At 41.2% G+C, this 24,987-nt stretch overlaps 1 protein-coding gene across 1 annotated transcript in view; it reads right to left on the bottom strand.

Annotated features, from left to right (window-relative positions):
- Positions 1 to 1,335: 1,335 nt before the first annotated feature.
- Positions 1,336 to 24,987, bottom strand: part of LOC149301006 (putative E3 ubiquitin-protein ligase DTX2) — a 42,199-nt gene continuing 18,547 nt past the window's right edge. Inside the window, exons 4-8 of the mRNA XM_089484622.1 lie at positions 4,524 to 4,591; positions 4,139 to 4,297; positions 2,903 to 3,064; positions 1,741 to 1,830; positions 1,336 to 1,560 (exon numbers count right to left, since the gene is read on the bottom strand). Of these exons, the coding sequence (XP_089340748.1) occupies positions 1,336 to 1,560; positions 1,741 to 1,830; positions 2,903 to 3,064; positions 4,139 to 4,297; positions 4,524 to 4,591 (704 nt within the window). The remainder of the gene's footprint in view (positions 1,561 to 1,740; positions 1,831 to 2,902; positions 3,065 to 4,138; positions 4,298 to 4,523; positions 4,592 to 24,987) is intronic.

Genomic DNA, 24,987 nt, shown 5'->3' with positions numbered 1-24,987 from the left:
CCATACACTTCCTCTTCAATATGGGCTTGTCCAACATAGGGCACATTTAAATGTCTCAGGTAATCTAGCAGCATTAATTATGCATTATGCAGAATCAACTATGTATTTTCATAAGGACAGTTTGCCAGGATGCCAAAATGCATAATTAACAGTTTAATAAACCTCACTATGATATTCGTGAATAAATCTTCAGGTCACATTTTAAACGTTCACATTACCAGCAAACAACCTTACCCTTGACATCTGCACTCGACTCTGTAGAGAGGTGAATTGAAAGCGTGTATAGCTTCATAAATTCGCCACTAGTTGCCAGCCATTTAAAAAAGCATGAAAAGGACAACGGACAATATTTAAGAGAAAAGGCTGAAGTGCTGATTAGAGTATTCAGACGATTACGAGGCTCATTTGAAAGCACACAATAGGCCGCCTAGGCTCTCAATGTTAAAGGAATCTGAAACTTGTAAAAAAAAAAAAAAAAAAAAAAAAAAAAAAAAAGTGTCACTGCCCCACTAGTATCTACTCAAAAATCAAAATAGCTGATAAATACAAAGAGGGCCTTTTTTTTTTTACAAGACAGAGCACCTTTAAAGGCACAATATTACTTTGTAAATATAAAGTTTAGAAAAATAGGTTGCTGAGTTTTAACTGCCATTAAGTCGTAATGGCTGTAAGTCCATTTCTGTGTATCTTCTCCGAACATATGGCGTCGGAGGGAGGCAATGAAAGAATGTGTAAGACCACTCACGATGCCTGAGCAGACACAAGCATCAGGATGTGTTTATGAACTGAAGACCTTGATTCATTCATTCTTTTAACAATAACATAAATCAATAGCAAAGAGGAAATATAAAACAATTGTTTTAGTCAAGAAAAGAACAGAATTATAGAACCACTTTAAATACAACCGAAAATTATTTGTCAAGGCCATCGGCGTACCAGGTATAAGAGACGATAACACACAAAATGGGAAAAACCAAAATATATGCACTTTTTGCTGTAATATTCTTCCTTTTCATTAATAATAAAAAAGCTCTCAAGTTAAGTGAATGTGTTATATTATTATAAATGTTTATAGAAGAACAAGATAGAGCTCACATAAAGATTGTCCCTGTCCTGCAGGGGTGGTAGCATGAACCGTCAGGTAGTTTTTAACAAAAAGATTTCCCCAGCTTCTATGTGAAACCTATTTCAGATATGTATTGCTTTGCAAAAAGAAAAGGAAAAAAGCAATATATATATTTATATACACATACAAATTAAAATCAAATTTTAAGGCATTTTATAATAAATCGAATTCCACCAAAGACAGCAGAAGACAGCTAGTTTAGTAGTCTTTTACATTTTTAAGCAGTCTTCGGAGACCCCTTGAGCAGCGAGCTCTGCAATGACATTGTCCAAGTAATTTGGATCGGGGTAGCCATGTCCCGTTATGTTAGAGTTCATCTCGGTCTTGTGGTGGATTTCATTCCATACTACAGTATCAGATTCACCTGTTGTGCTAGATACTCCAATAGTGAAAATTAAGCGCCTGGCCCATGCCAGCTTTAGAAGTTCTAGAACCTAAAAAGAAAAAAAAGAATATCATGGAAGGCATATATTTTATCACCACAGAAACTTCCAACAAACAATACGCTTTTTTTTTTTTTTTACAAAATATTTCACAACATGTTTAAGTGATCTTTTTATCCAAGATACTTCTAGCTCATGTTAAATATGCATTGAAAGGGCTATAATTATTACCAATCTTCCTTTGTTGTTATCTGGAAGGTAACAGTGCCTGGGAAAGCCTCGAGCTGTGTATGGTTTTCCTGGATTTGGATGCCCAGGGCCCTAAAAAAAATAAATTTGTATCTTTTAGAATGAAAACACTAATATTTTTTTTCAGTATAGTACAAAAAGTATAACATGGGACCAGTTGAGTACCTAGCACACTTCACACCTGGGGCCAACATATGTTTAAATTAATCATTCTATCCCTTTTGGCCCAAAACTGTAGTAATAGACCGTCAAGGTACATTATTATTATTATTATTTATTGTTTTATACAGCGCCATCAAATTCCGAAATGCTGTACAATGGGTGGACAGGACATAACAAGTAGTATGTAACATAGCAATTTCACTTAGAGACAATGCGTGAGGAGGGCCCTGCTTTAACGAGTTTACGATGGAGATGAACACACTTGTCCTTACACACAAATATATATTAATTCTTGCCATTAAACACAAACATCATATCACACACTTGTCATATTACACATGCATATTTGCCCTTTTACAGGCATAAAACTATCCTTAAACACAAAATGTCTTTTTGTTTTCTCCCTCTCTGCTGCTTTTCTCTATATACCTCTTCCCTTCCTCTCTGTCCCCTCTCTCTTGCTACCACTGCAGGGAGAACGTGGCCTGTTCCTATATACCGGTTTCATTGCTCCCTCACATTGAAACAGAAATCTGGGGCTAGTTAGAAGGAAATCAATGTTCTCTCCAAGAGGCCCTGCTGCTCCAGTGGCAGACAATTTAGTCCACCACTGGAGGGAACCATCAGGGCGATGGACACATTGTTGATCTTTAGTCTTGGTGGCAACAGGCACCCTGACACACAAACCACCCCAGCCGCCCCAGCCTAGGTACATTACTGTATGAGACGTGTATCCAAGCTAATATTCTGACTATTTAATGCATATAGGTGGTTACCTTATTAAATAACTTTAAATAAGTCACTTATACTACAACACACTTCCTTTATTACACCTTTATTTTGTACTAAAATGCAATCAAAAAAGGTAATTTTTTTCAACAGTATTATATCAAATGAAGAAAAAAAAGAAGTCAGAGGTAAGCTGTGGGAGTCTGCCTAGTAGAGGAATGTCTCCAATTAGGACTACTTAAAGATGATGTACCTGTGTTCCCGGATTAATGGTGTACACAATGTGAATTGTTTTACAGTCTTCATGGCCTGGCAAAGACTGGGGTATTAGGAAAATCTGCATTTCTCCCTTGGGCTGTGTCCCCGTTTTCTCTCCGTATATTGTCTTGCAAGATGGACATTGCAAACTGCCATCCTTCAGAAAAGGAAAACAATTAAAATCACCTTATTGCAACTAATTCTGAAACAGTTTAATAGTTTTCTAGAAATGTAAGATTTGAAGAATGTTTTGACATTCAGCTGTAAAAGACAATATAGAAAATAAAAGACCAGAGTCAAAGGAACATAATGTGTAAACAACATTTCTATGAAGCACTTTTGCAACACTAGATCAAAGCATAAAGGTACAGTATTGTCACAAAACCAACATCCCACACACTTGTTTCAATAAATTTGCTTTGAGGTTGAGTATCCTACAGTTTTGGGGTGTTTTTTTGCTGCTTAACATACCAACATACAAAAGGAAACTGGCAGCTTTCTTAGTGGTGTATTGAGTAGAAAGATGTTTCTTCTATGTATGTTTGCACGCAATATAAAACACTTTGTAACAGGGTACTTTGTTTGAAAAAGGTGGGCTTGGGGTAGTTAGGAATTCCAGTCAGCAAGCAAGTCAGCAAGTGTATGTGAAATAATTGAAAGGCTCTACTCTGCTCTCATACAAGGTCCACACTGATAGATTTGTTAGGCTAAAACAGGTTATTTGGCACATGATTAACCCAAACATTGAGAACAATGAGACAGGTCATGTATTAATCTTCACAAAATTGTTCCCAGGAAAGAGCATGAAAACACCACAAAACCTTCACCTGTATAAAGCTCTCGTGTTTACTTGACCTGGAAAAGTCAACTGAAGTGAACATGGGCTAAAGTATTTTGAAAAGGATGCTATAAAGAGAAGTGATTTGTAGAGAAAAGTAGTGTGATATATGGCACAAAGTACCGTGATGACATATTTGTACTTGGAATTTCATTTTCAGTGAGCTGAGAAGCTTTCTGTTTACAGAGTGAAAGATAGGGGTGTTTAAGACACAGGAAACACTAAAAGATAGTGTGTGGGAGAAACACAGACTGTGAAAACCACACATTGGGTGACAGTAAAAACCCAGTGAACGAGGCACATTCTTAAGTTACTAAACAAGCAAGGCGGTGCAGGATTCTGCTTTCGGTTTAAGTCTGATGTCCTAAATTGTCTGATTGTCAGAATAGGTACCTTGTTCCCGTTATTGTACATAGCCAGCATACAGAGCTGATGGAATATGTGACCGCAGTTCTTTAGTTTCCCCACTGCAGCTGGCTTGATGTTTTTGCTTTCTGATGCATCTGTATATCCTGAAGCAGAATTCAGAGCTTCCATGCAGATGATGCAGTCCTTAAAGATAAAAAGACAATGAATCTGAATATGTCTTAAGTTTAAAAAAAAATTTATATCGGTATCCGTAACAAGCTTTGGCACGATCAGAGCATAACAATTAGGGAGCGATAAGTAAATAACCAGTGGCAGTGGAGATACTATGTGTTGCTGAAAGACAAAAACACCTAGTTGGCTTTACAGGTCGCTGGCCAAAGTGCCCTTTTAATGTGATTTCCCAACACACCTCATTAGATGGCTTCTCAACATTTTCAAGGTATTTCTTCACAACTTGTTCTGGCTCTACTGGACCTCCTAAAAGAAAAAAAAATTTGATGGCATATTTTACATAAGCCTTAATCTTTTGAGTTCTCCAAAATCCCCCTCACGCATTACATGCATTGGTTTCAGATCAATACAGATGTGTATATAGATTGCAGGGTTAATAAAGCGTGCGGCAAATCAGACAACAAAATAGTAAATAAATTAATAAAACTTAAAAATATATATGTAGTCGCAGAACAATAGTTACATTGCACTATTAAAATTCAATGGACAATATATAAATGTGCACCAAACAATGCATACATCTACAGCTGTGGATCTAGAAGCACCATGATGCTCAACCAGGGTCACAGAAGAAACCCCCCCCCAATAAAAAAAAAAAAATGACAAGTGATTTCTATATAATTTAACCCATCAGACTTTTCCTATATGACAAATCTCTAACGTTTGTGGATCATGAAATAAAAGTTTACGGCATGTAACTGAACAGTGAATCCTTGGGGGTCGGTTCAAAGCAATCTGCAGAAGCATTTTATTGAATGCTATGCTGATTGTATATTAATTGTTTTTTTAAGCATAAACCACAATGTTCTGTACCAATCAGTGGATGCACTTTTGTTTATATGTTATTGTTTCTTTTAACCGTTGGGATCGTGCGATCATTTACTATAACTCAATTGTATTACAGAACAGAGGAGTAGTCTCAAAATTTTGAGCTGTATCTTGATGGTTTCACACCTCAACAGAAACCTTACTGCTACATAATCACCACCTAGGCTGCACCGCTCCGGTACTGAACAACAGTCCTATCTGCATGGAGAGGGGTGAACAAGTAATACCGCCACTGGGATCAAGGTCGTGGACCAGGGTTGGTTGAGGCAGGGCTGCTCCTTAATCTTAATTAAGATTATTTTAATTATCAGTTTTCTGATAATTTCAAAAATCATGTCGAATAATATTGTGATGGCACAGGAGCTACCGTATATATTCCGGCGTATAAGATTACTTTTTAACCCGAGAAAATCTTCTCAAAAGTCGGGGGTCGTCTTATACGCCAGGTATACTTACCGTGCCGGACTGGAGAATCACGTATCTCTAGGGGAAGGGCGAGTGGAGAAGCCGCCTCCCCTGGGCCGGTCTTCAGGGCCGCTCCGAGGTAGGTGCAAGATCGTGATCTTCCCAACTAGCCCTGATTAGCAGGCGCCCGATGAGCAGGGCTGGTCGGGGAGATCACGACCTCCCTCTAACTAGCCCAACATCAGGGAGCTCGAGGTCTGGCACTTCAGACCTCGGCTTCCGTGCTCCCTAATCACTACGCGCCTGCTATTGATGCCGAGCGCGGGGATGACGTCATGTCCCGGAGCTCGGCATCAATTGCCGGCGCGTAGTGATGAGGGAGCAGTAAAGCAGAGGTCTGAAAGGACAGACCTCACGCTCCCACAACTGGATGGAAGAAAGAAGATGAGAAAGGTAAGAGATGGGGAGAAAGGGGTGTAAGTGTATGTGTCTATATGTTGGTGTGAGATGGTCAGTGTATGTGTATGGTCAGGTGTGTGTTTGTAAGCTGGTGTGTGTGTAGGCAGGGGTGTGTGGTGAGGGCAGTGTATAAATGTGTATGTATGGACAGGCGTATGTTAGTATGTGTAAGGGCAGTGTATGTATGCATATGTCTGTGTATGGGCAGTGTATGTGTATGGACAGGTGTGTGTAAGGGCAGTGTATGTGTATATGTGTGATTGTAAGCTGGTGTGTACTTATGTTAGGGAGAGCTGACCCACCCAATCCAAGCAGGCTTTGTATACAACAACTAGCCAATCACCGGTAAGGTACAGCGCTTGCCGTGATTGGCTGGTTGTTGTATGCTGGGTAGAGGGGTAGTCTTATACGGCGAGTATAGCCCAAACTCTATATTTTAACTGCAAAAGTTGGGGGTCGTCTTATCCGCCGGAATATACGGTATATTATAAAGGAAAGACTACATTACCTTAATTTTGATTTCTTTTTCAGCAATACATATTAAAGTACTTTGTTAATACTTCGACTATCACTTTAGGATCTTTAACATTTGCAATGTTTAACTAGAAGACCTTGATAACTGTTAGAAAATATAAAATCCTCTAACAGCAGCTTTACGTTAATACTGCAATTTTTTTTATGAGTGAAACATGAAAAAGCAGAGAATTCCTTTTACGCTGTGGCCTCTCTAATGAATCATAGTAATTATGTGTAATGTTTTTTTGTTCACTCGCCTCTTTCATGAATAGCGCAAAAGTTAAACACAGCCCTCAAGGATCTACATGAAACTCAAAGATGATGTTAACAAATGTACATAACAGAAACCTAGACACAATTACTGTTCAGTGATAAAGAAATTAATGCACTACTGTCAGCAGCAGCAGCAGCAGCGAGTACATCACAAGTAGAAACCAGAATTCACGTAATAAAGAGAGCAACCTCAGAAACTATATTCTACAGACCAAGCAGAATAATAATGCAAGTAAACGGTTTTACATGCCAATGTCTATGAGACTTCCGTCGTACGGCCCACTGGACATTGAGGTGTGGCCCACGTGAGACTATAACCATACCTGCTCCGGGAGTAGGGATAGGGAGGTTAGTCCTGACACACGGATTAACCTCTTTATCTAATTTCCAGGAGGCTACACGGTTGAGCGGGGTAACGCAACGTCACATTGCGTGACCCTGCAGGAGCAGCGCTACAGCTCGCCAGGCAAGCTGCATCAAAGGCGAGCTGAAGCTTTGCAAGGTAAGTTCCTGTTCATCCGTGGCAGCACACAATGGGTTAACGTTTCCACGTTCCCTTTGAATAGAAGATACACTCAAGCAATAGCACAGAGACAAGTAATAATTGATTAATTCATTAATTGGTGGTCCCTCCCACACATACTCTATAAAATCAGTTACCCAACAACAGACACCTGTATTTTTTCTCTTCTAGGAACAGAAGAAGAGACAGAGACAGGTAGCCTCTATACTGGTTGTTCGCTTAGTCCCTGGGGCAGGAGAGTGTTTATGCGGCCGTAAACCGGGAGTTTTCCTGGTCCCTCAGCCAGCTCACCACCCAGTTACCTATATCAGAGTGATTGACATCGGGTGTGCCAAGGATCCCTTCTCCTGTTCAGGAGGTAGGTCAGTCCCCTCATGTCTGAGCTTCCCGGCGGTTCGGCAGGGATAAGGACGTGGGCTGATGTCGGTGAGCGCGGGCTGCCGGGCGCACCCGCAGTGGCAATGGGGCTGTTATGAGCAGGCGCAAAGCTCCATCTGCGGGCGGGAGATTTACATTCCGCAGCCATTCTGAGCTCACACTCAGCCGGGGCAGCAGATCCGAGGGAACGCCGCTGCACACGGTAAATGCACATTTTTTGCACCGGCGGATCTTCACACTCCCTCCATCGCACCATCAGGGCATGGAGTGGAATTTATTTTTGAACCTGGCTGGGTCAGTCATGGCCCGCCCCTAAATTATTTATTTATTTATCACAATGTGTTTTAAGCACGTGTGCCCATTAATTTCGATTGGATTTTCACGGTCACCAAACCTTCAAGCGAGGCCACGTTCACGATTTGGTTTTTCGATTTGGCACTTTTGTTTTCGGACACTATCTTTCGGTAGTGAAGCCAAGGGGGCTACTTCCCGATGGGAGTGCCCCATGGCGATGGGGTCTCACCCTTCGGGGAGAGTCCTAAGATCCGACCCTCCCATGGGGGGGGGGAGGAATTTGTCTGGGTTCCCCTTGTGGGGACCCAGTTTCGTATATGGCTTCCGCTGCCTCTTAGGAGCACGGAAAGCAGCACCCAAAGGAGCACGCACCTCGGGCTTCAAAAAAAAAAAAAAAAAAAAAAAAAAAAAAAAAAAAAAAAAAAAAAAGCAGATCCGAGGGTGTTGGCAGGTACTGGGACTTGGAGTCCCTCTCTTTCCCTTATCACTTTGTGTTTTTTCACTCTGATTGTGATTTACTGTCTCCTCTTTCCTCTTAGGATGTCCAGTCCAGGGGGAAAAAGGAAGAGAAAGTCCAGGCATATTGCCTGTTTGAATTGCTCCCAGCCCTTGCCTGAATCCTGGGCAAAGGTAAAGAGTTTCCTGCGCACCACTTAATCTCTGGTTGGTGTGAAAAGGATTGGGAGAAACCCGAGAAAAGAACAGATCTGGGGGTGAAGTTCAAGTCCATCTATAAATTGAATCCAGAGGCATGTTCGCACTGGGAGAACCCACCGAAAGTGGATATTGCAGCAGCGAAACTGGCTAAAAAGTCTCTTTCCCTCTGACGAGTCATGCATGCTTCCAGACCCAATGGAGAGGAAGGCAGACTCGCTATGCAAGAAAACCTATATGGCAGCAGCATCCTCTGCCAAGGTGGCTGAAGCCATACTCTATACCAGTGGCCAGGGCACTCCATATATGGCTAACCCATCTTGCCCTGGATGTGGAAGAGGGGGTGCCAAGGCAAGAAATCATGAGTAATATCTCTATCATGAAGACAGCTGCTGATTTTCTTTGTGATGCCCCCTTGGATGTCCTTAAATTTTCATCTAGGTCCATGGCCCTGGCCAACGCGACGTGGAGATCCCTTTGGATAAAAAAGTGGGAAGGAGACATTCCATCAAAGAACAACTTTGTGTCTCTTCCTTTTCATCCCTCATCTTTATTTGGGCCACAGGTCAAAGACATATTAAAGTCTCTAAGTGAAGAGAAGGGTACATCTTTCCCGCAATCACAAAAGAAACCCACTTTCAAGCCTTTCAGGGGAAGATTTCGGAGATCACCCAGAAGGCAGTATCCCTTTTGTCAGTCAGACAGGAAAAGGCAGACCAAGGGAAGTGGGGGTGCTTCCAGAAAGAAACAGTTCACCCCTAAAACCTCGGATCAATGACGCCAGGCCAGGCTGCAGAGTTTTATTGCCATTTGGTCTCAAACATCCTCAGATGCCTGGGTCACGACCACCATAAGAAGAGGATATTCTCTGGAATTAAGAGACAGGTTTCTAATCAGCCGAACCGCCAATCCTGTTATTCCGCATCTCATCAATGAGTATTCGCTGTTCCAAAGTCAGGAGGGGACTGGAGGCTGGTCATCGACTTGTCATACCTCAACCAGTTTTCTGTCAAAAAGACGTTCCTGATGGAATCTATCCAATCAGCAGTTCTCAGCATCCAGCAAGGAGACTACCTAGCGTCCATAGACAGGACGCATACCTCCATGTTCCAGTACTGAGAAGCCATCGGAGATTCCTTTGCCTGGCAGTCAGAGATCCTTTGGGATTACATCGGCTCAGAGGATTTTCACGAAGATAGTGGTGATCCTGTCAGCGGCCCTCAGAGTTCAGGGGGTACACGTGACCCCATACCTCGACTGGCTGATAAAAGCCCCAACGAAGCAAATGCTAGATCTCCATTCGCAGCTTACTCAGGTTCTGCAGGATCACGGATTTCTAATAAATCACAAGAAATCGCAACTTCTTCGCACAACAAAGATAACGTACCTAGGCTTTGTCATAAATTCTCAGTCTATGAGACTTCTTCTCTCCAGCGAAAGAAGCACGAATATCAGGCAGTCTGTGAACCACCTTATATTCCTCACCGAATGTACTATCAGAGAGGCGATGAGAGTCCTCGGCCTGCTCACATCAGCACTGGAAGCAGTACCATGGGGAACAGCGCACATCAGGTCTCTACAAGATCATATCCTGAGATCATGGAACAGGGAGCAGGACACCCTGGATGGCATGATGGTAATCCCTGTCCATCTGAAAAAGGATCTCGGATGGTGGTTGACACCAGAAAGATTTCTAAACGGCAGGTCTCTCGCTTACTCCCAACCCATAGTCCTGACTACCGATGCCTCGGCGAAAGGCTGGGGAGCCCACATTATGGAAGCCTGGGTCCAATAGAAATGGAAACCGGCGGAAGCAAGACTCTCATCCAACTTGAGAGAGTTGAAAGCTATCAAGCTAGCACTGTTTCATTTCAAAGACCTTTTTTACCGGCAGCATACTACATAAACAAACAAGGCGGAACAAGGAGCAGGTTGCTGCAGAAAGAGTGTAACCAGATCATGGAGTGGGCGGAAATCAATCTTCTCTCCCTCTCAGCTGTCCACATCAAGGGGTCATTGAATGTGGCAGCAGACTGGTTAAGCAGAAATACCATGCTCCCAGGCGAGTGGGAACTGAATTTCAGAGTTTTCTCCCTTATAACATCCAGATGGGGCACGCCAGAGCTAGACGCAATGGCCACTCGAAGCTGTCCCGCTTGTGCTCACTATCGAGGAAAGACAGTCCCACCGTCATAGACGTCTTTCAATCAACTGGAATCTAATCTTCATTTATGTATTCTAGGGCTGAAAAAACTAATCGATAAAATCGATAATAATCGAATCGATTTTTATCGATTATAAAAAGAGGTTTTTTTCAGAGCAAATGCTCTGAAAAACTCCTCTCCTTATATAATCCGACCTCAAACAGAGATCGGATTACAACACTAGAATCCAGATCCCCCGCAACGCTGCAGGGGACCTGGATTCCCCTCACTGTCGGCCGGTCTCTCACTTCCGTCTCTCTCCCGCCTCCCATACACCCCTCTGACTCCTCCCCCCTCCCATACATCACTCTGCCTCTCTCCCGACTCCGTTACTGACAGGCACTTTCACTGCAGCCTCAGCGTAAGTGAAGGGCAGTAACGGAGGCTGGCTGTGCGCATCGTGCAGACCCCCACCGGCTGACAGAGAATCATCCTCTCTGTCAGCCGGTGGGGGTCTGCATTGCACAGACAGCCTCCGTTACTCACCTTCACTTACGCTGAGGCTTCTATGAAGCTGCAGTGAAAGTGCCTGTCAGTAACGGAGCCGGGTAGAGAGGCAGAGTGGTATATGGGAGGGGGAGGAGTCAGAGGGGTGTATGGGAGCCACCCTCCCCACACACCACTCTGGCTCCTTCCCCTCCCATACGCCACTGCCTCTCTACCCAGCTCCCTGGTGTCTTGTGAACCTCCGTTGCCGACAGGAGGCAGAGTGGAGTATGGGAGGGGGGAGGAGGCAGAGTGGAGTATGGGAGGGGGGAGGAGCAAAAGTGGTGTATGGGAGGGGGAGGAGCCAGAGTGGTGTATGGGAGGGGGAGGAGCCATAGTGGTGTATGGGAGGGGGGAGGAGGCAGAGTGGAGTATGGAAGGGGGAGGAGGCAAAGTGGTATATTGGAAGGGGAGGAGGCAAAGTGGTGTATGGGAGGGGGGAGGAGGCAAAGTGGTATATTGGAGGGGGAGGAGGCAAAGTGGTGTATGGGAGGGGGGGGAGGCAGAGTGGTGTATGGGAGGAGGAGGAGGCAGAGTGGTGTATGGGAGGGGGGAGGAGGCAGAGTGGTGTATGGGAGGGGGAGGAGCCAGAGTGGTGTATGGGTGAGTTATAGTGGTGTATGGGGGGTATTATGAATTTCAGGGCATATAGGGGGGATAAGGCATATAGATATTAGGCATATCAGGGGGGCATAAAACATATCTGGGGGTAAAAGGTATATCAGGGGGCTCAGTTGCATATCACTGGCATATAAGGAGTATAAGGCATATCAGGGGGCTCAGTGGCATATAGGGGATATTAGGCATATCGGGGGGGCATAAAACATATCTGGGGTAAAAGGTATATCAGGGGGCTCAGTTGCATATCACTGGCATATAAGGAGTATAAGGCATATCAGGGGGCACAGTGGAATCTGGCAAATAAGAGGTATACGGCATATATGGGGGCCGAGTGGCAAGCTGGGGGTCAGATGTGCATAACCGGGGTCAGTTTGGTAAATAAAAAAAAATTTAAACAAGGCTTTCTTCTCATAGTTTTTATTAAATATGAAAAATAGTTAACATATGAATTAATATTTACTAATAACTTTGCATTAAAACCTAGTTTGAGAAACAGTGTTTGGGTTCTTGTAGCTTTTATTATTATGTCAGTAAAATAAGAAGGTGAATAGAGAGAGAGAGAGAGAGAGAGAGAGAGAGAGAGAGGCCATTGCAATAAAGAGATGAAAGTGTAAATTGTACGTTTTTTATTACATTATTTTAAATTGAAAAAAAATTGCATTTTTTTATCCGATTAATCGAAAAAATTATCGGCCAACTAATCGATTATTAAAATAATCGTTAGTTGCAGCCCTAATGTATTCCCTCCTATCCCTCTCATTCCAAAGGTACTGAAGAAGATTCAGACCGAGAATGCCAGAGCTATCGGTATTCTTCCATACTGCCCCGTCGGGCATGGTTTCAGCTCGCATTGACGCTTTTGAGCGGGGTGTTGTGGAAGCTGCTGATCGTCAAGGATCTGCTTCTTCAATCAGGGATGTTCCACCCAGACCTGAACAGACTGCAATTGACGGCATGGTACATGAGAGGTCAGCCTTAATTGATCAAGGGCTTTCTAATGAAGTAGTTAACACTCTACTAGAGTCCAGGAAACCAGCCACAAGGAGAGTGTATTCTAGAGTTTGGAAACTATACTCAGATTGGTGTACGAGAAAAGAAATGTCTTCTACAGATATACCTACTCTGCTGCAGTTTCTTCAAGAGGGCTTTGACAAAGGGTTAAAGCCGAACACATTGAAGGTCCAGGTGACGGCAATTAATGCGCAACTGAATGGAGCATTTGTTGGCTCCCCCCTGGTTTCTAGGTTTTTTAAGCCGGTTAACAAGCCTCCTTTTAGGCTATCAGAAGGTCTCTTCCTTCAATTTCAAGGCCAAAACAAGGGCAAAAGAGCAAGCAAAGCTACTCTAGCCAGATGGTTAAGAGACACCATTCAAGATGTGCTATACCATGGAAGGTATTCATTCTCCTCTAACACTAAAAGCTCATTCCACAAGATCAACGGCAGCATTGTGGGCAGAGAGGTACCACATACCGATGGATCAAATCTGTAAAGCGGCCACATGGGCCTCTCCATCTACCTTTATGAAACACTACAGGTTGGATGTCGCATCCTCTCAAGGATCAGCCTTTGGCAAGAGTGTAATCCATGGAGCAAGTATGATGTAACTGCTTGTGATTTCCCACCCAGTATTCTTTGCCACTGCTGGGCTTGTTTTCACTGCTATATACCATACAGGTGTCCGTTGTTGGGTAACGGGTTTTATAGGGTATGTGTGGGAGGGACCACCAATTAATTAATCAATTATTACTTGTCTCTGTGCTATTGCTTGAGTGTATCTTCTATTCCAAGGGAACGAGGAAACGTTAACCCATTGTGTGCTGCCACAGATTCCAGGAAATGAAAATTTCAAAAAAGGTAAATTTTCCACTTGTGTGCCTATGTATGTGTGTTTTGGGGTGTGTTAGTGTGTGTCTGAACACTTTAGAATGGGTGTGGGTGTTTTTTGTGTAAACAGTGTCTTTGGGTACGTTCGTGTGCGTGTGAGCGCATGTGCGTATGTCTGGGTATGTTAGTGAGTGAGTGTGTCCATGTGTACATGTCTGGGTAAGTTAGTTAGTGTGTGAGCGTGTGAATGTCTGGGTACGCTAGCGAGTGGTTAATTCTGCTAGTTTGTACACACTGTGTACCGAGCAGATTAAAATCTCATTTTATTAGCACTATGGAAGATTAATTTCTGTGTGACCTGTGGTCGCTTGCTGGCATTTATCTTGTGCGTGTGGCTCATATTTGAGATTTTTTATATAAAGATTCATGCTTCTGTCAGTGTACTTAGTACTGGTAATATTTTACAAAGGGGTTTTGATTTTTATTAAATGGGATGACACTAAATTAGTGTGCGGGGATCTGGTTAGAAGGTTCCCATTTTACGGTCGTTACAGAATCTGGACAGCATATGGGTAGCATAAAGTTGTTTTATATTTATATATACTTGATTTATTTATTTCTTTGAATTGTTTTAAATCAGTTAATGGTTAAACGTTAAATAAATGAAAATAAAAACATGATTCGGGGAAAAACTAGCTCCTACATTTTTGCCTGGCTCCTAGATCAAAACCAAATTGGTTATATTATACTTCTGATTGTTTTTCATATACTACAAATGATGTAAAAACAAAACAAGACACTCCCAATCAATTGAAGTTACACACAAGTGAGCTTAGAAGACAAACGTACATTGGATGAATTGCAATTAATATGTTCAACACTAGAGGAAGGGGGGCATGAACTTGAGGAAACGTGGGGTGGCGAAACATCTGCATCTGACACATCCCGTCTTTTTGTTCTTGCTGTCTCTGCATTTGCGTCTCTCCTTGCTCCAGGACCCAGCGCCTATGATAGGAGGAGGTCTGAGTGGAAGTGCTTGCATTCAAAAGGGGCTGTATGTGGGTCATTTTGCTGTGCTCACATAGCCTCAGTTTTTCTGCCATTAAACTTTCATTTATTTATTTTTTGTATACATGATGGTTTGTTTCTTGTTCTTTAATGGTTAGATTGTTTGCTACTGGATATAACTGAAGACAAGCTACACCATTTTGCCTAAAGACTGGCAGATTGCTACAACACGGTCCTCACCTATAAAGCTGTTTTAATACCAGAGCAGAATATTGTTCTTAAATTGAGAATTGTGAGACTTATTTTTTGTGGAATCTGCCTCAAACCGAGGGCACTATATATTTTATTGGTTTTTTTGGGTATACCTATACAATGCAAAGATCATCAAGCAATCATTGCAACAGTTTATAAATATTTTAATTTTATTACACATTCTTTTTAACTGGTTTAAATAATAGATATACTTCTTGCACTGCTTTTATATGGTTTTTTTTTTTCTAAAATCGGCATTTAATTATTCACATGTTTTTTCTTCAACGTCTGATCACCGTTATCCACTTAGTGTCAATGCTTGATTGGCCTTCTCCCCATTAAGAAGTGATGAAATTAATTTAAGCTGTGTGCCTTATCTATTGACAATACTTATTTCATGCTTTACAATTATACTGTGGAATGGTAACATTGTGATGATTAGAGTTTTTATATAGCAACTATTTTTTTTTATAGTTTAGTGGGCACCAGCAGATTTATGTGCGTGTGTGTAATTATATATTATATATATATATATATATATATATATACACACACTATATGGACAACAGTATTGGGACACCTGGCCATTACACAGACAGAGACTTTTATGACATTGCATTCTTCCCTCCTTTGCAGCTATAACACCTTGCACTCTTATGTCCCCTTCAGCATACCAAGACATTTTGGACAATGCTATGCTTCCAACTTTGTGGGAACAGTTTGGGGAAGGCCATTTTCTATTCCAGCATGACTGTGCCCTAGTGCACAAAGCAAGGTCGATAAAGACATGGTTGGATGAGTTTGGTGTGGAAGAACCTGACTGGCCCACACAGAGCCCTGACCTCCAACCCATCGAACACCTTTGGGATGAACTGGAACAGAGACGGGAGCCAGGCCAACATCAGCGCTTGACCTCACAAAAGCTCTACGGGATGAACGGGTAAAAATCTCTGTAGAAACTTTCCAAAATCTTGCGGAAAGCCTTTCCAGAAGAGTGGAAGCTGTAATAGCTGCAAATGGGGACCAACTACATATTAATGTCTATGTATTTAGAATGCAATGTCATAAAAGTCTCTGTTGGTGTAATGGTCAGGTGTTCCAATACTTTTGTCCATATAGTGTATATGCACATATACATATGACGTGCTTCGGTGAACCACTATGGCTAATGAAATCACAGGAGTCATGTATTGCTGGTGCTTTTTATTTAGATGTATACAATCCTAGCTAATACACAGCAATATACAGTATTTTAAGGTAACATTGGTTTTTCATAATACTTAAGAAAAATAAAACCAGAAATGTGACTTAATGCGATTATTAACTTCTCACACATTAATATTTAGAACCATTATCGTTTCTTATTGTGATCACAACAAACTGCCACATAATATTCCATAATTATGCTATAAAGAATAGTCTATTCCACAAGCATGACATTATTTGCACCCCTGGGGGAAATATGAGCTACAAATCCCATCATGGGCATTTTCTGGTTGCAGGTGATGGGAGTTGTAGTCCACACTCGTACATTGGCCTTTTTTGTTTTTTTATTTAAAGCAATACAAAATACAGCATTCTCCATACTACAGATGGAGCCCTCAGCATGAATATGTAACAAGACACCTATCTTTAACAGAGGCTGCACATATACAGTTCCTCCAGGGTAGGTAAGGGAAGGCTACACATTGGCCAAGTAGCTCTTGGGTAGCCATTACACAAAATATAGGAACTGTTAGAGTGAGCCCTCAGGCTGTCACCACAGTTGACATAAAACTTCCAAGACCAGTTTGCCATATATGCACAGCATTTGCAGCTGGCACTTCAAGGGTTGTTTTTTGGGGTAAGTAGGCACCAGATTTTCTCAGGGTCAGACTTACCTTGGCTCATTCTTTTAGGAAGATTTGCCCTGGGTTGTTCAAAACCTTGCTTGTGGACTATAATTTTTTCATAGTGCCACAGATCTTCAATAGGAGGATTTCAGCCACTCTAGGACATCTACCATTTTGTTCTTGGGTCATTCCAATGAATCTTTGGTGCTTGAAATAATTTTCCTGAAGGTGAATTTCCTCTCAAGCTTTAATATTGTAGCAGGATTAAGCAAGTGCAGTAATTCCTTAGTATCTCTTTCCTTCCATGAGTCTTTCATTTTTAAACAATGCCCAAGGGTAGCTGATGCAAAGGATTCCCATCATATACCATAGGGATAGGCAGTGTTAGAGCTTTTTAGACAAACATCAAAGCAATTTATGTGGTCTGATCCTATCTTGGATTCCTATGACCATACAACCTTTTCGTTCATTGCTACTGAAGTAGTCTCACACTTTTTGGCAAATTGCAGATGTGTGGTCACATAGTACTTTTTGATTAATGGCTGTTTTCTTCTCATAAATGAAAGTGGTACGCAGAGCTTTTGGGATAGTCCACCATGACACCATCCCCAGCCACTGAACTCTGTCCTTCTTCAAATGTGATTGCTTGTGTTAACTTGTCTGTGGCTTCTATCACATGCATCCTTCTTGGTTAAGTGCCAAGTTTTGAGGAATAGCCATTTCCTTGACGTGTCTGAGCGGTGAGATTTAGCTTTCACTTTTTGATTAATTTATGCATTTTTCTTCAGACTCACAGTATGATGGTTGTAGCTCAAAATTAACAGCATTGGGTACCACTTGTGAGCCATTAAATATGCTGAGATAACTGTATCCTTTACCTTGTTTGTTTTCAACCCTGGACTAAGAACGATGTACCTGGTATGCCATGAGAATAAATATATCTGGAGGATCACTGACATACCTGGTACAGCATGGGCTACAATCAACACTGTGGCACCAATCGCTTTCAGAAACCCCCCTCCCTCAGCCAGAGCCAGCATTGATGGCACCAAATTGACTTGTTAAAATGCTTAAACGCCTGAAGTGTCAAAGGAAACGCCGTGGGAAGCATAGGGGAGAGAATCAGAGATTCTGACCTCCTCTGTGTATGATTACAAATGCTATAACCAGGTAAGCAGGGCTGCAAAGCCTTGGATCCTATTCAATGCGTGGCCTGAAGAGTTTAACTGAAATAAAAAATTCAGAAGTATAAAAAAGTGGGAGAGGTGTTTTGACCCCTATAAACTTAAAAGGCTGCGCATGTGGGATATTGCTATACTCGAGTGATGTCGTGAATCATAAATTGGGTTTGTTTTAAATAGAGAAATTCATCCTGTGGAAAAAAGTTTGTCAAAATAAAAAAAATATATATATATATTCAACCTACGTGGTTTAAAACTAAAAGACGTTCCTTGCTTGCTCTTAAGGGGTTAGTTTTTGGAAACTGTAGGTCTTTAGAGCACAGTGGTTGAATCACAAGCCAACTTCAGTGTTTAATATTCACAATAACATTTTACCAAAATAGAGCCAATGTCAGCATTCAATAATTGATAGTGAATTTAGTGTTAGAGAATATCATGCATGATAAAACATTAATGTACCATTTGTAGCTGGCTCTTAAAATGTTCTGTCTGCATAAATGTAGCTCACAAAGAGTTCAAAAGCAAACATATTGTTAATGGTTGCTAAAGGTAGTGTTATCTACTTTTCAATGATTGTTGGCTTCAGCAATTCTTGTCGTTCAACAAAAATAGCCCATTCATTTACAAGGTGGTGCCACGCCATTGTTTGTTTTAACATAACAGTTTATTGGAAGACAATTTGCAGAGTGATTTGTATACATTTGAACCTCCCAGGGTGGGAAAGGTGAAGGGCATTAGTATGAAAAGCTGGTCAAACCAAAGGTGTATTTTTTTTATTATAGGAAACAATGCAGCACCGCCTCACGTTAAATTTCAGTAACCAAAAAGTATGTGCTTCGTTCCCACTAGTTTTCTTGTTATATTGATATGCAAGGATATGGATATGAAATAACAGATTGGCAAAAGTAAAATAGGAAAAAGAGGTAGAGGATAGATATTAAATGAAAAACTACCTTTCTTTGGCATTTTCCTCAGTTTCTTAACTGAGGTTTTATCGGGTTTACTGGTCACCAGTGGGTTTGAAGGTGGAGGTGCAGAGATAAGACGCACGGGTAGCCCAGCCGCTGACATCAGAATAGCCGCCATGCCTAAAAAGGTGTACATGAAATCCGCATGCAAAAGAAAAAAAAAACAGGACGGGGGAGGGAAGGGACACAAAAATAATAATAAAATAAATAAAACAAATCGCGAATAAAATGGATAAAGGATAATGGCATTTGACATAAAATATGCAAAAATAACTTATATTTAGAGTAAAAAAAAATATGTGTAGGAATAATAGACGGTAATGCAATATTTTGCATCCTGACTCCAAACACTGGGAGCTTAAACATTTTCTTGCTTGAAGGAGACACCTAAACGGTTAACGGATATTTACCCGTATATACTTATAAAGATATGACTGACTTATGAATTGTGAATGTCACGGCACATTAGCTTTTGTGGCTGTCAAAGCATGTGTTAGTAGTAGAAGAGCACCTGGGTTAGGTTTACATTATTGGTGGGAACTGCACAATGCACTTTATTTCCCCCTTGAGATCTGTATTTGTCAATATGCATGCAACCTCAATGCTAGATAAACGTAAATAGCATTTAAGAGCCAGACAATTTCAAGAGCCAGCCTGATTTGACCAAGAGCACAGGAAGAAACAAATCAATTTAACATATCATGGGAAGGTGTGATCCAAAAGGTAAAAAACCTAGAAGCCATGGCTTCAGCATGTGCCGGTCCCTAGGAACTGCAGTTACTCTCAAAGATTTTTGTAAAGGTCATTGTGAAAATACTTCTAGACTTAACTGGCAATAGAAGACGACTTTGATGATACGATAGTCTTTTAAAATCAGCCAAAACCATAAAGTCCATAGAAGAGGAATGGGTAAGCTTTAGGTAATACAATCATCTGTTCATTGCAAAGCTAAGTGAATGGACCTTGGTAAAGCTGAGTCAGCACTGAAGGGATCAGTGAAGCACACAATACTTGCTTCACTGTGCTCGTTTCTTGCATCTTAAGCAGTATCATTGAGAAACTTCGCTAATTCACTTACCTGGTGGCTTACATCTGCATTCTTTAAAACATGTCTTAAGGATATACCATATTTGCTCGATTATAAGACGAGGTTTTTTTCAGAGCAAATGAAAAATACCCCTCGTCTTCTAATCGGGGTCGTCTTCTAATCAGACCTCAAAACAACAGTATTCAGCAGCTTCTCACTTGAAAAGTCCTACCCCACCACACTCTCCATCTGAACCCCATCTCAAGGTGAGACTTCTATTCCCCAACAGCAATCAAAGCAAGCACTGGTTACTTGCGAACGGTTAAAGGTTCTCTCATAGTGTGAGTTGTGCTGCGGAGAATACCTAGCAGACATTTAGAAGGCAGCACCCTCTTCTGTGACATTATGGAGCTTTTAGTCAGGAAAACACATTTCTCACTCCTTTGCCTTATTCGCTCCTCCCCTAATCGCTCATCTCTTACCCGCCTCCCATACACATTACACTGTCCTGGTCCCAATCGATCGGTTAATCTGTTCCCACAATCATGTCCTCCACAAATTTAAAACAGGCGGGGCAGAGTTTAATGCGAATGTCCCTCACACTCCACCATCTCCATTCTGACTGGACATTGGATTTAAGCCTCCAGCGTGACCCACAATTGCCACTTTGACAAGGTTATTATATATATAATTTGATATTTCCCAAGGTCAAAGCGTAAATTGTCTGTATGGCCAACAACTAAACTTCAATATTGCAATATGAAACACCCTATCAGCTCCATCATAACTGTCATCCAATGACACAATTTCCGTGCTCCAATGAGGAATTTTTCTGATCCTAATTTATTTTTGAATCATCTTTTGGCTATGCATATAAATATATAGATTCTGATTCACAGAAAAAAATACATCAAAACAATGATCAGAGTAGCAAATCCTGAAAAACAATCCCATCATGCTCATTGCATATTTGCTCTTAAAAAATAGCATTTGCTGGGCATCTGTGTTGTTTCACAATGTTTGTATTTTTTTTTTCTTTTTAAAGCTATAGCGAATTTAATGATTATGAGTTTAATATATACACACACATATATATATATATATACACACACACACACACCGTAATATATATATATATACACACATATATATATATATATATACACACGGTATATAGATCAGGGCTCGACAAATCCCAGGCGCCAGAGAATTTTGTCCTAGCGCTTAGGTGTTTGTCAGCCTCTAACATCCACAAAAAATTGTGGATGTAAGAAGCTGAGTCACCACGCGGGGGCGCTGCTGCTGCTGTCTGCCCAGGAGTCTGGGCAGACAGCACAGCAACTCCGAGCCCGCCCCCGAGCCTGAGATCACTCCCACGGAGTGATCCTGTAGGCTGAAAACGCGGTTGCAGGAAAACCAGCAATCGTGTTTTCAGCTGCCACAGGCATCAGGGAAGGGCGTTTTGTGTTGATTGGGTCCCCACACAAGTGTGGGGACCTGACACAACACCCCCCTGCTGCCTGATCGCTCCATGAGAGCGACAGTGCAGCGTTAACCCCTTCAATGCCGCGATCGTGGCATTTTAGGGGTTAATTCCCGTTTTGTACAGGGCTCTGCTGCTGGTGGTCTTCCTGGAAGCCCAGGCAGACCAGCAACAGCAAAAACGAGCCCCCACAAGCCCTTTGATGACTCCTGTAGGCATGGAAGCCTACAGCAGTCATCAGAGACTCCGCCCCTGCAATGGTTGGCCTATAGACCAGCAATTGCGTCCCAGTTGCCAGAGACAGCTTCAGGGACAGGGGAGAGGGTTCTTCGGTCTCCACATGAGTGTAGAGACCAGCCCCAACATCCCCCTGCTGCCCGATCGCTCCATGAGAGCGACAGTGCAACATTAACCCCTTCAATGCCACAATTGTGTATGACACATTCGTGGCATTGCTGGGGTTAACATTTGTCCCCGCACGCTTGCGGGGACTAAATATCAGTCAATGCTGTGCTCCAATGGAACATCAGCATTGAAAGGGTTAAAAATAAAATAAAAATAATAATAATAATAAAAAAAAAAAAAAAAACAGCACTAACCTGAAAGTCCAGGGTGCTTCCAAGTCAAATGCTGTGAGTTTAGTAAGTGGGCTGATGATGATCAGATCACTCCTAACCAACTGTTATTTAAAAAAAAATCCTGGCTCCTAACTTTTTTAGCTGGCGCCTAGCTTCACAACACATTTGTCAAGCCCTGATATAGATTATAGATAGATAGATAGATAGATAGATAGATAGGAATCAGGAGACTTTGGTGCTATATTCACACACAGAGCAATCGGAGACAATAATGACAATAATGCATGCAGATTACACAGGTGCAATTGTCCAGGGTGGACATATGTTAAAGTCTTCACACTACTGAAGAAGTAGGAGGAAGAGTTGTAACAAGAGGAAAAACTGCAGGTGTCAAAAAAGCTAATAGTTTGTTACAGTCAGCCAGGCACCCGGAGAAGGAACGTGTAACGTGTTCATTGGTACGTGATAGACAGCCAGTGTAAAGCATTAGTCATAAAGGAGTATCAATTGAATATTTATTACCGTTAGCAACCTAATAGCATTTTCAATAAGACCATCACATTTATTTCCAAGTAACTATAACCGTGTCTGTTTATTTAAAGAATAAGGTTATTTTAATTCAACCTCCATCCCAAGATCACCGTTCTTTAATGGCATAGTGGCACTTAAATCATCCTTATTGTTATTGATCAATTTTAGTTCAACAGATTTCTAATTTTAGATTTAGGTTTTCTTTTTTGGAGGTAGGGAATTTGAAAGCGGGATTAGAAAACCTCCAGCCATTATCCCTCTCTCTCCCCTCAGAGTCTTGGTTTGCAGGAGATGTTTACAGCCAAAAACATCTCCTGCTTGCCAATTTTCAACAGTTACCCCATCCCCACACACACATGCGCAGAAAAGGTCTTACTAAATGGGAGTTTGCAAGCGACTTAAGCATTTCAGCTCATACAGTTAACTCTGCACTGTTGGCCAAGTTCCTTGACTCTGTGGCCACTTCCGCAAGGATGACTGAGCAGGGCCTGTATGGCAATAGTCAATGTGTAGAGGATTCTTTTCATTCATTTCATTGTTTTAAATATTTGTCTCTTTTCGTGCAGAAGGAGCTCACCAGGGTTAAATTGAGGTTGGGTGAAGCAACAGAATACACCTCATAAAATTCGACATCACCACCTAAACGCCACAGTATCCTGGCACATTTTTTTTTTTTTAGTAAAAGCAAAAGGTATAATATTTCTCTTCTATTCTTCGCGATATCGAAGTATAAAATATCCCAACAGGTGAGGATTAGGCAAAAAAAAAAAAAAAGGTTACGCTGGGAAAAAGAAATCTTAATGTAGTCCAGATCTGAGAAACGCCTCAATTTGCAATTGTATAGAAAATTAAGTCGAACAGAGCTTCACAAAAGTACTTGTTAATTGGAACATATAGAGGTTTAAAGTTTCAATTCATTGTGCTACCAATACACTGCCAAGAAACGGTTAATCTGTTATATTGCTTTATTCGAGGCAAAAGCATTTCATTTGCAGTGTAGAAGAATAGCCTCCAGGTTGTAGCTAATGAACTCGTGAAAATATGTAATATAGCACTACAGGTGAGAGGAGCTGTCAATAACGTTATTTAGCCTTTGGCGAACCAACATACCGACATGGCACCGTCCTCTGTCATGCAATAAGTTTGTTTTGTTGATTACTGCAAACTATCTACAGGGAGAGCACCATGTCAATAGAAACGACTAACGCCTTAGAAACCTTGCTCTTATGGACGAAACATTAAATGCATTAACACGTTAAGCAGATCTGTCATTTCATTCTCTTCAAAACACTTAACGCATCAAAACCCAACAAAAACATAAACATAATTTATCTATTGCAATAACTTATCAATGCCACGCCATTGTGAAGTTCTTCCTTGAATATATTTCTTTTTTCTTTTATTATCATATATAGAAAAAATGCTATGTTTAGCAGAGGTTACGGGATGGCCGTCAAAAATACAGGAAGATGTAAGGTTCCTAATATATGTGACAATTTTCCTTTAAAAAGAAACCCAAAAGCCGTTTCCGTATGTAAAAGATTCTAACACATTTAACATCTATTTTAAACCTAGTAATATGAAATGGACCATATATAATTATTGGTATAGGCAATAGTCAAAGATATGTAATCATTGTTCATAAATAAATGATTATTAAGATATATTAATAGGTTTCAATAATAAGCTTCAGGGTTTCCTTGACCTTAAATATAGAATGAAGGATTTGCTGAACAGGCATTCTATAGATAGGATAGAAGCTTGCTAATGCATGGTATAGTTGTAACTCTAAAAGGGCATTACAGTATACGTAGAGTGACCACCTAAAATAAGGTTTCGACGTACAAAGATCTTAGTGAGCATGTTTACCCAATTAGGTGAAGACCAATACCCTGACATCACTATCCAATCCACATATAAGCTAGGCTTTTGTAAGACATGGAGAGGCATGGGAAGAGAGGTCGAGAGAAGATGTACTTGCCATCCACGGACTCTTCACGTCCCAACACTCCCTCCCTCCATCCTCAGGAATGCATAGGACAGATGTCATGAACTAAATTCCTCTCCAAGTTTTTGTAAGACTTGTTTCGTATTTTTGTTATCTACTTTTTATATTCTTCGTCTATTTTTGTTCGTATTAAATGTTTCACCTTTGTTTGCATCTAAGTGACTCTGCCTATTTTTGACGCACATACATTTATATGTGTTCCAATTATTTGAAGTTTGTATTTGGCCCTATATACATTTTATTACACCGTAGCAGTAAGAAAATCAATTTAATAAGTACGTATAAGCAGAATACAGTTTTATGTTAC

Source organism: Sceloporus occidentalis, unplaced genomic scaffold (genome assembly GCF_023333645.1).
Source record: "Sceloporus occidentalis isolate IW3139 unplaced genomic scaffold, rSceOcc1.0.p SCAF_22, whole genome shotgun sequence".
NCBI lineage: Eukaryota > Metazoa > Chordata > Lepidosauria > Squamata > Phrynosomatidae > Sceloporus > Sceloporus occidentalis.
This window is presented reverse-complemented; position numbering and strand designations above follow the sequence as displayed.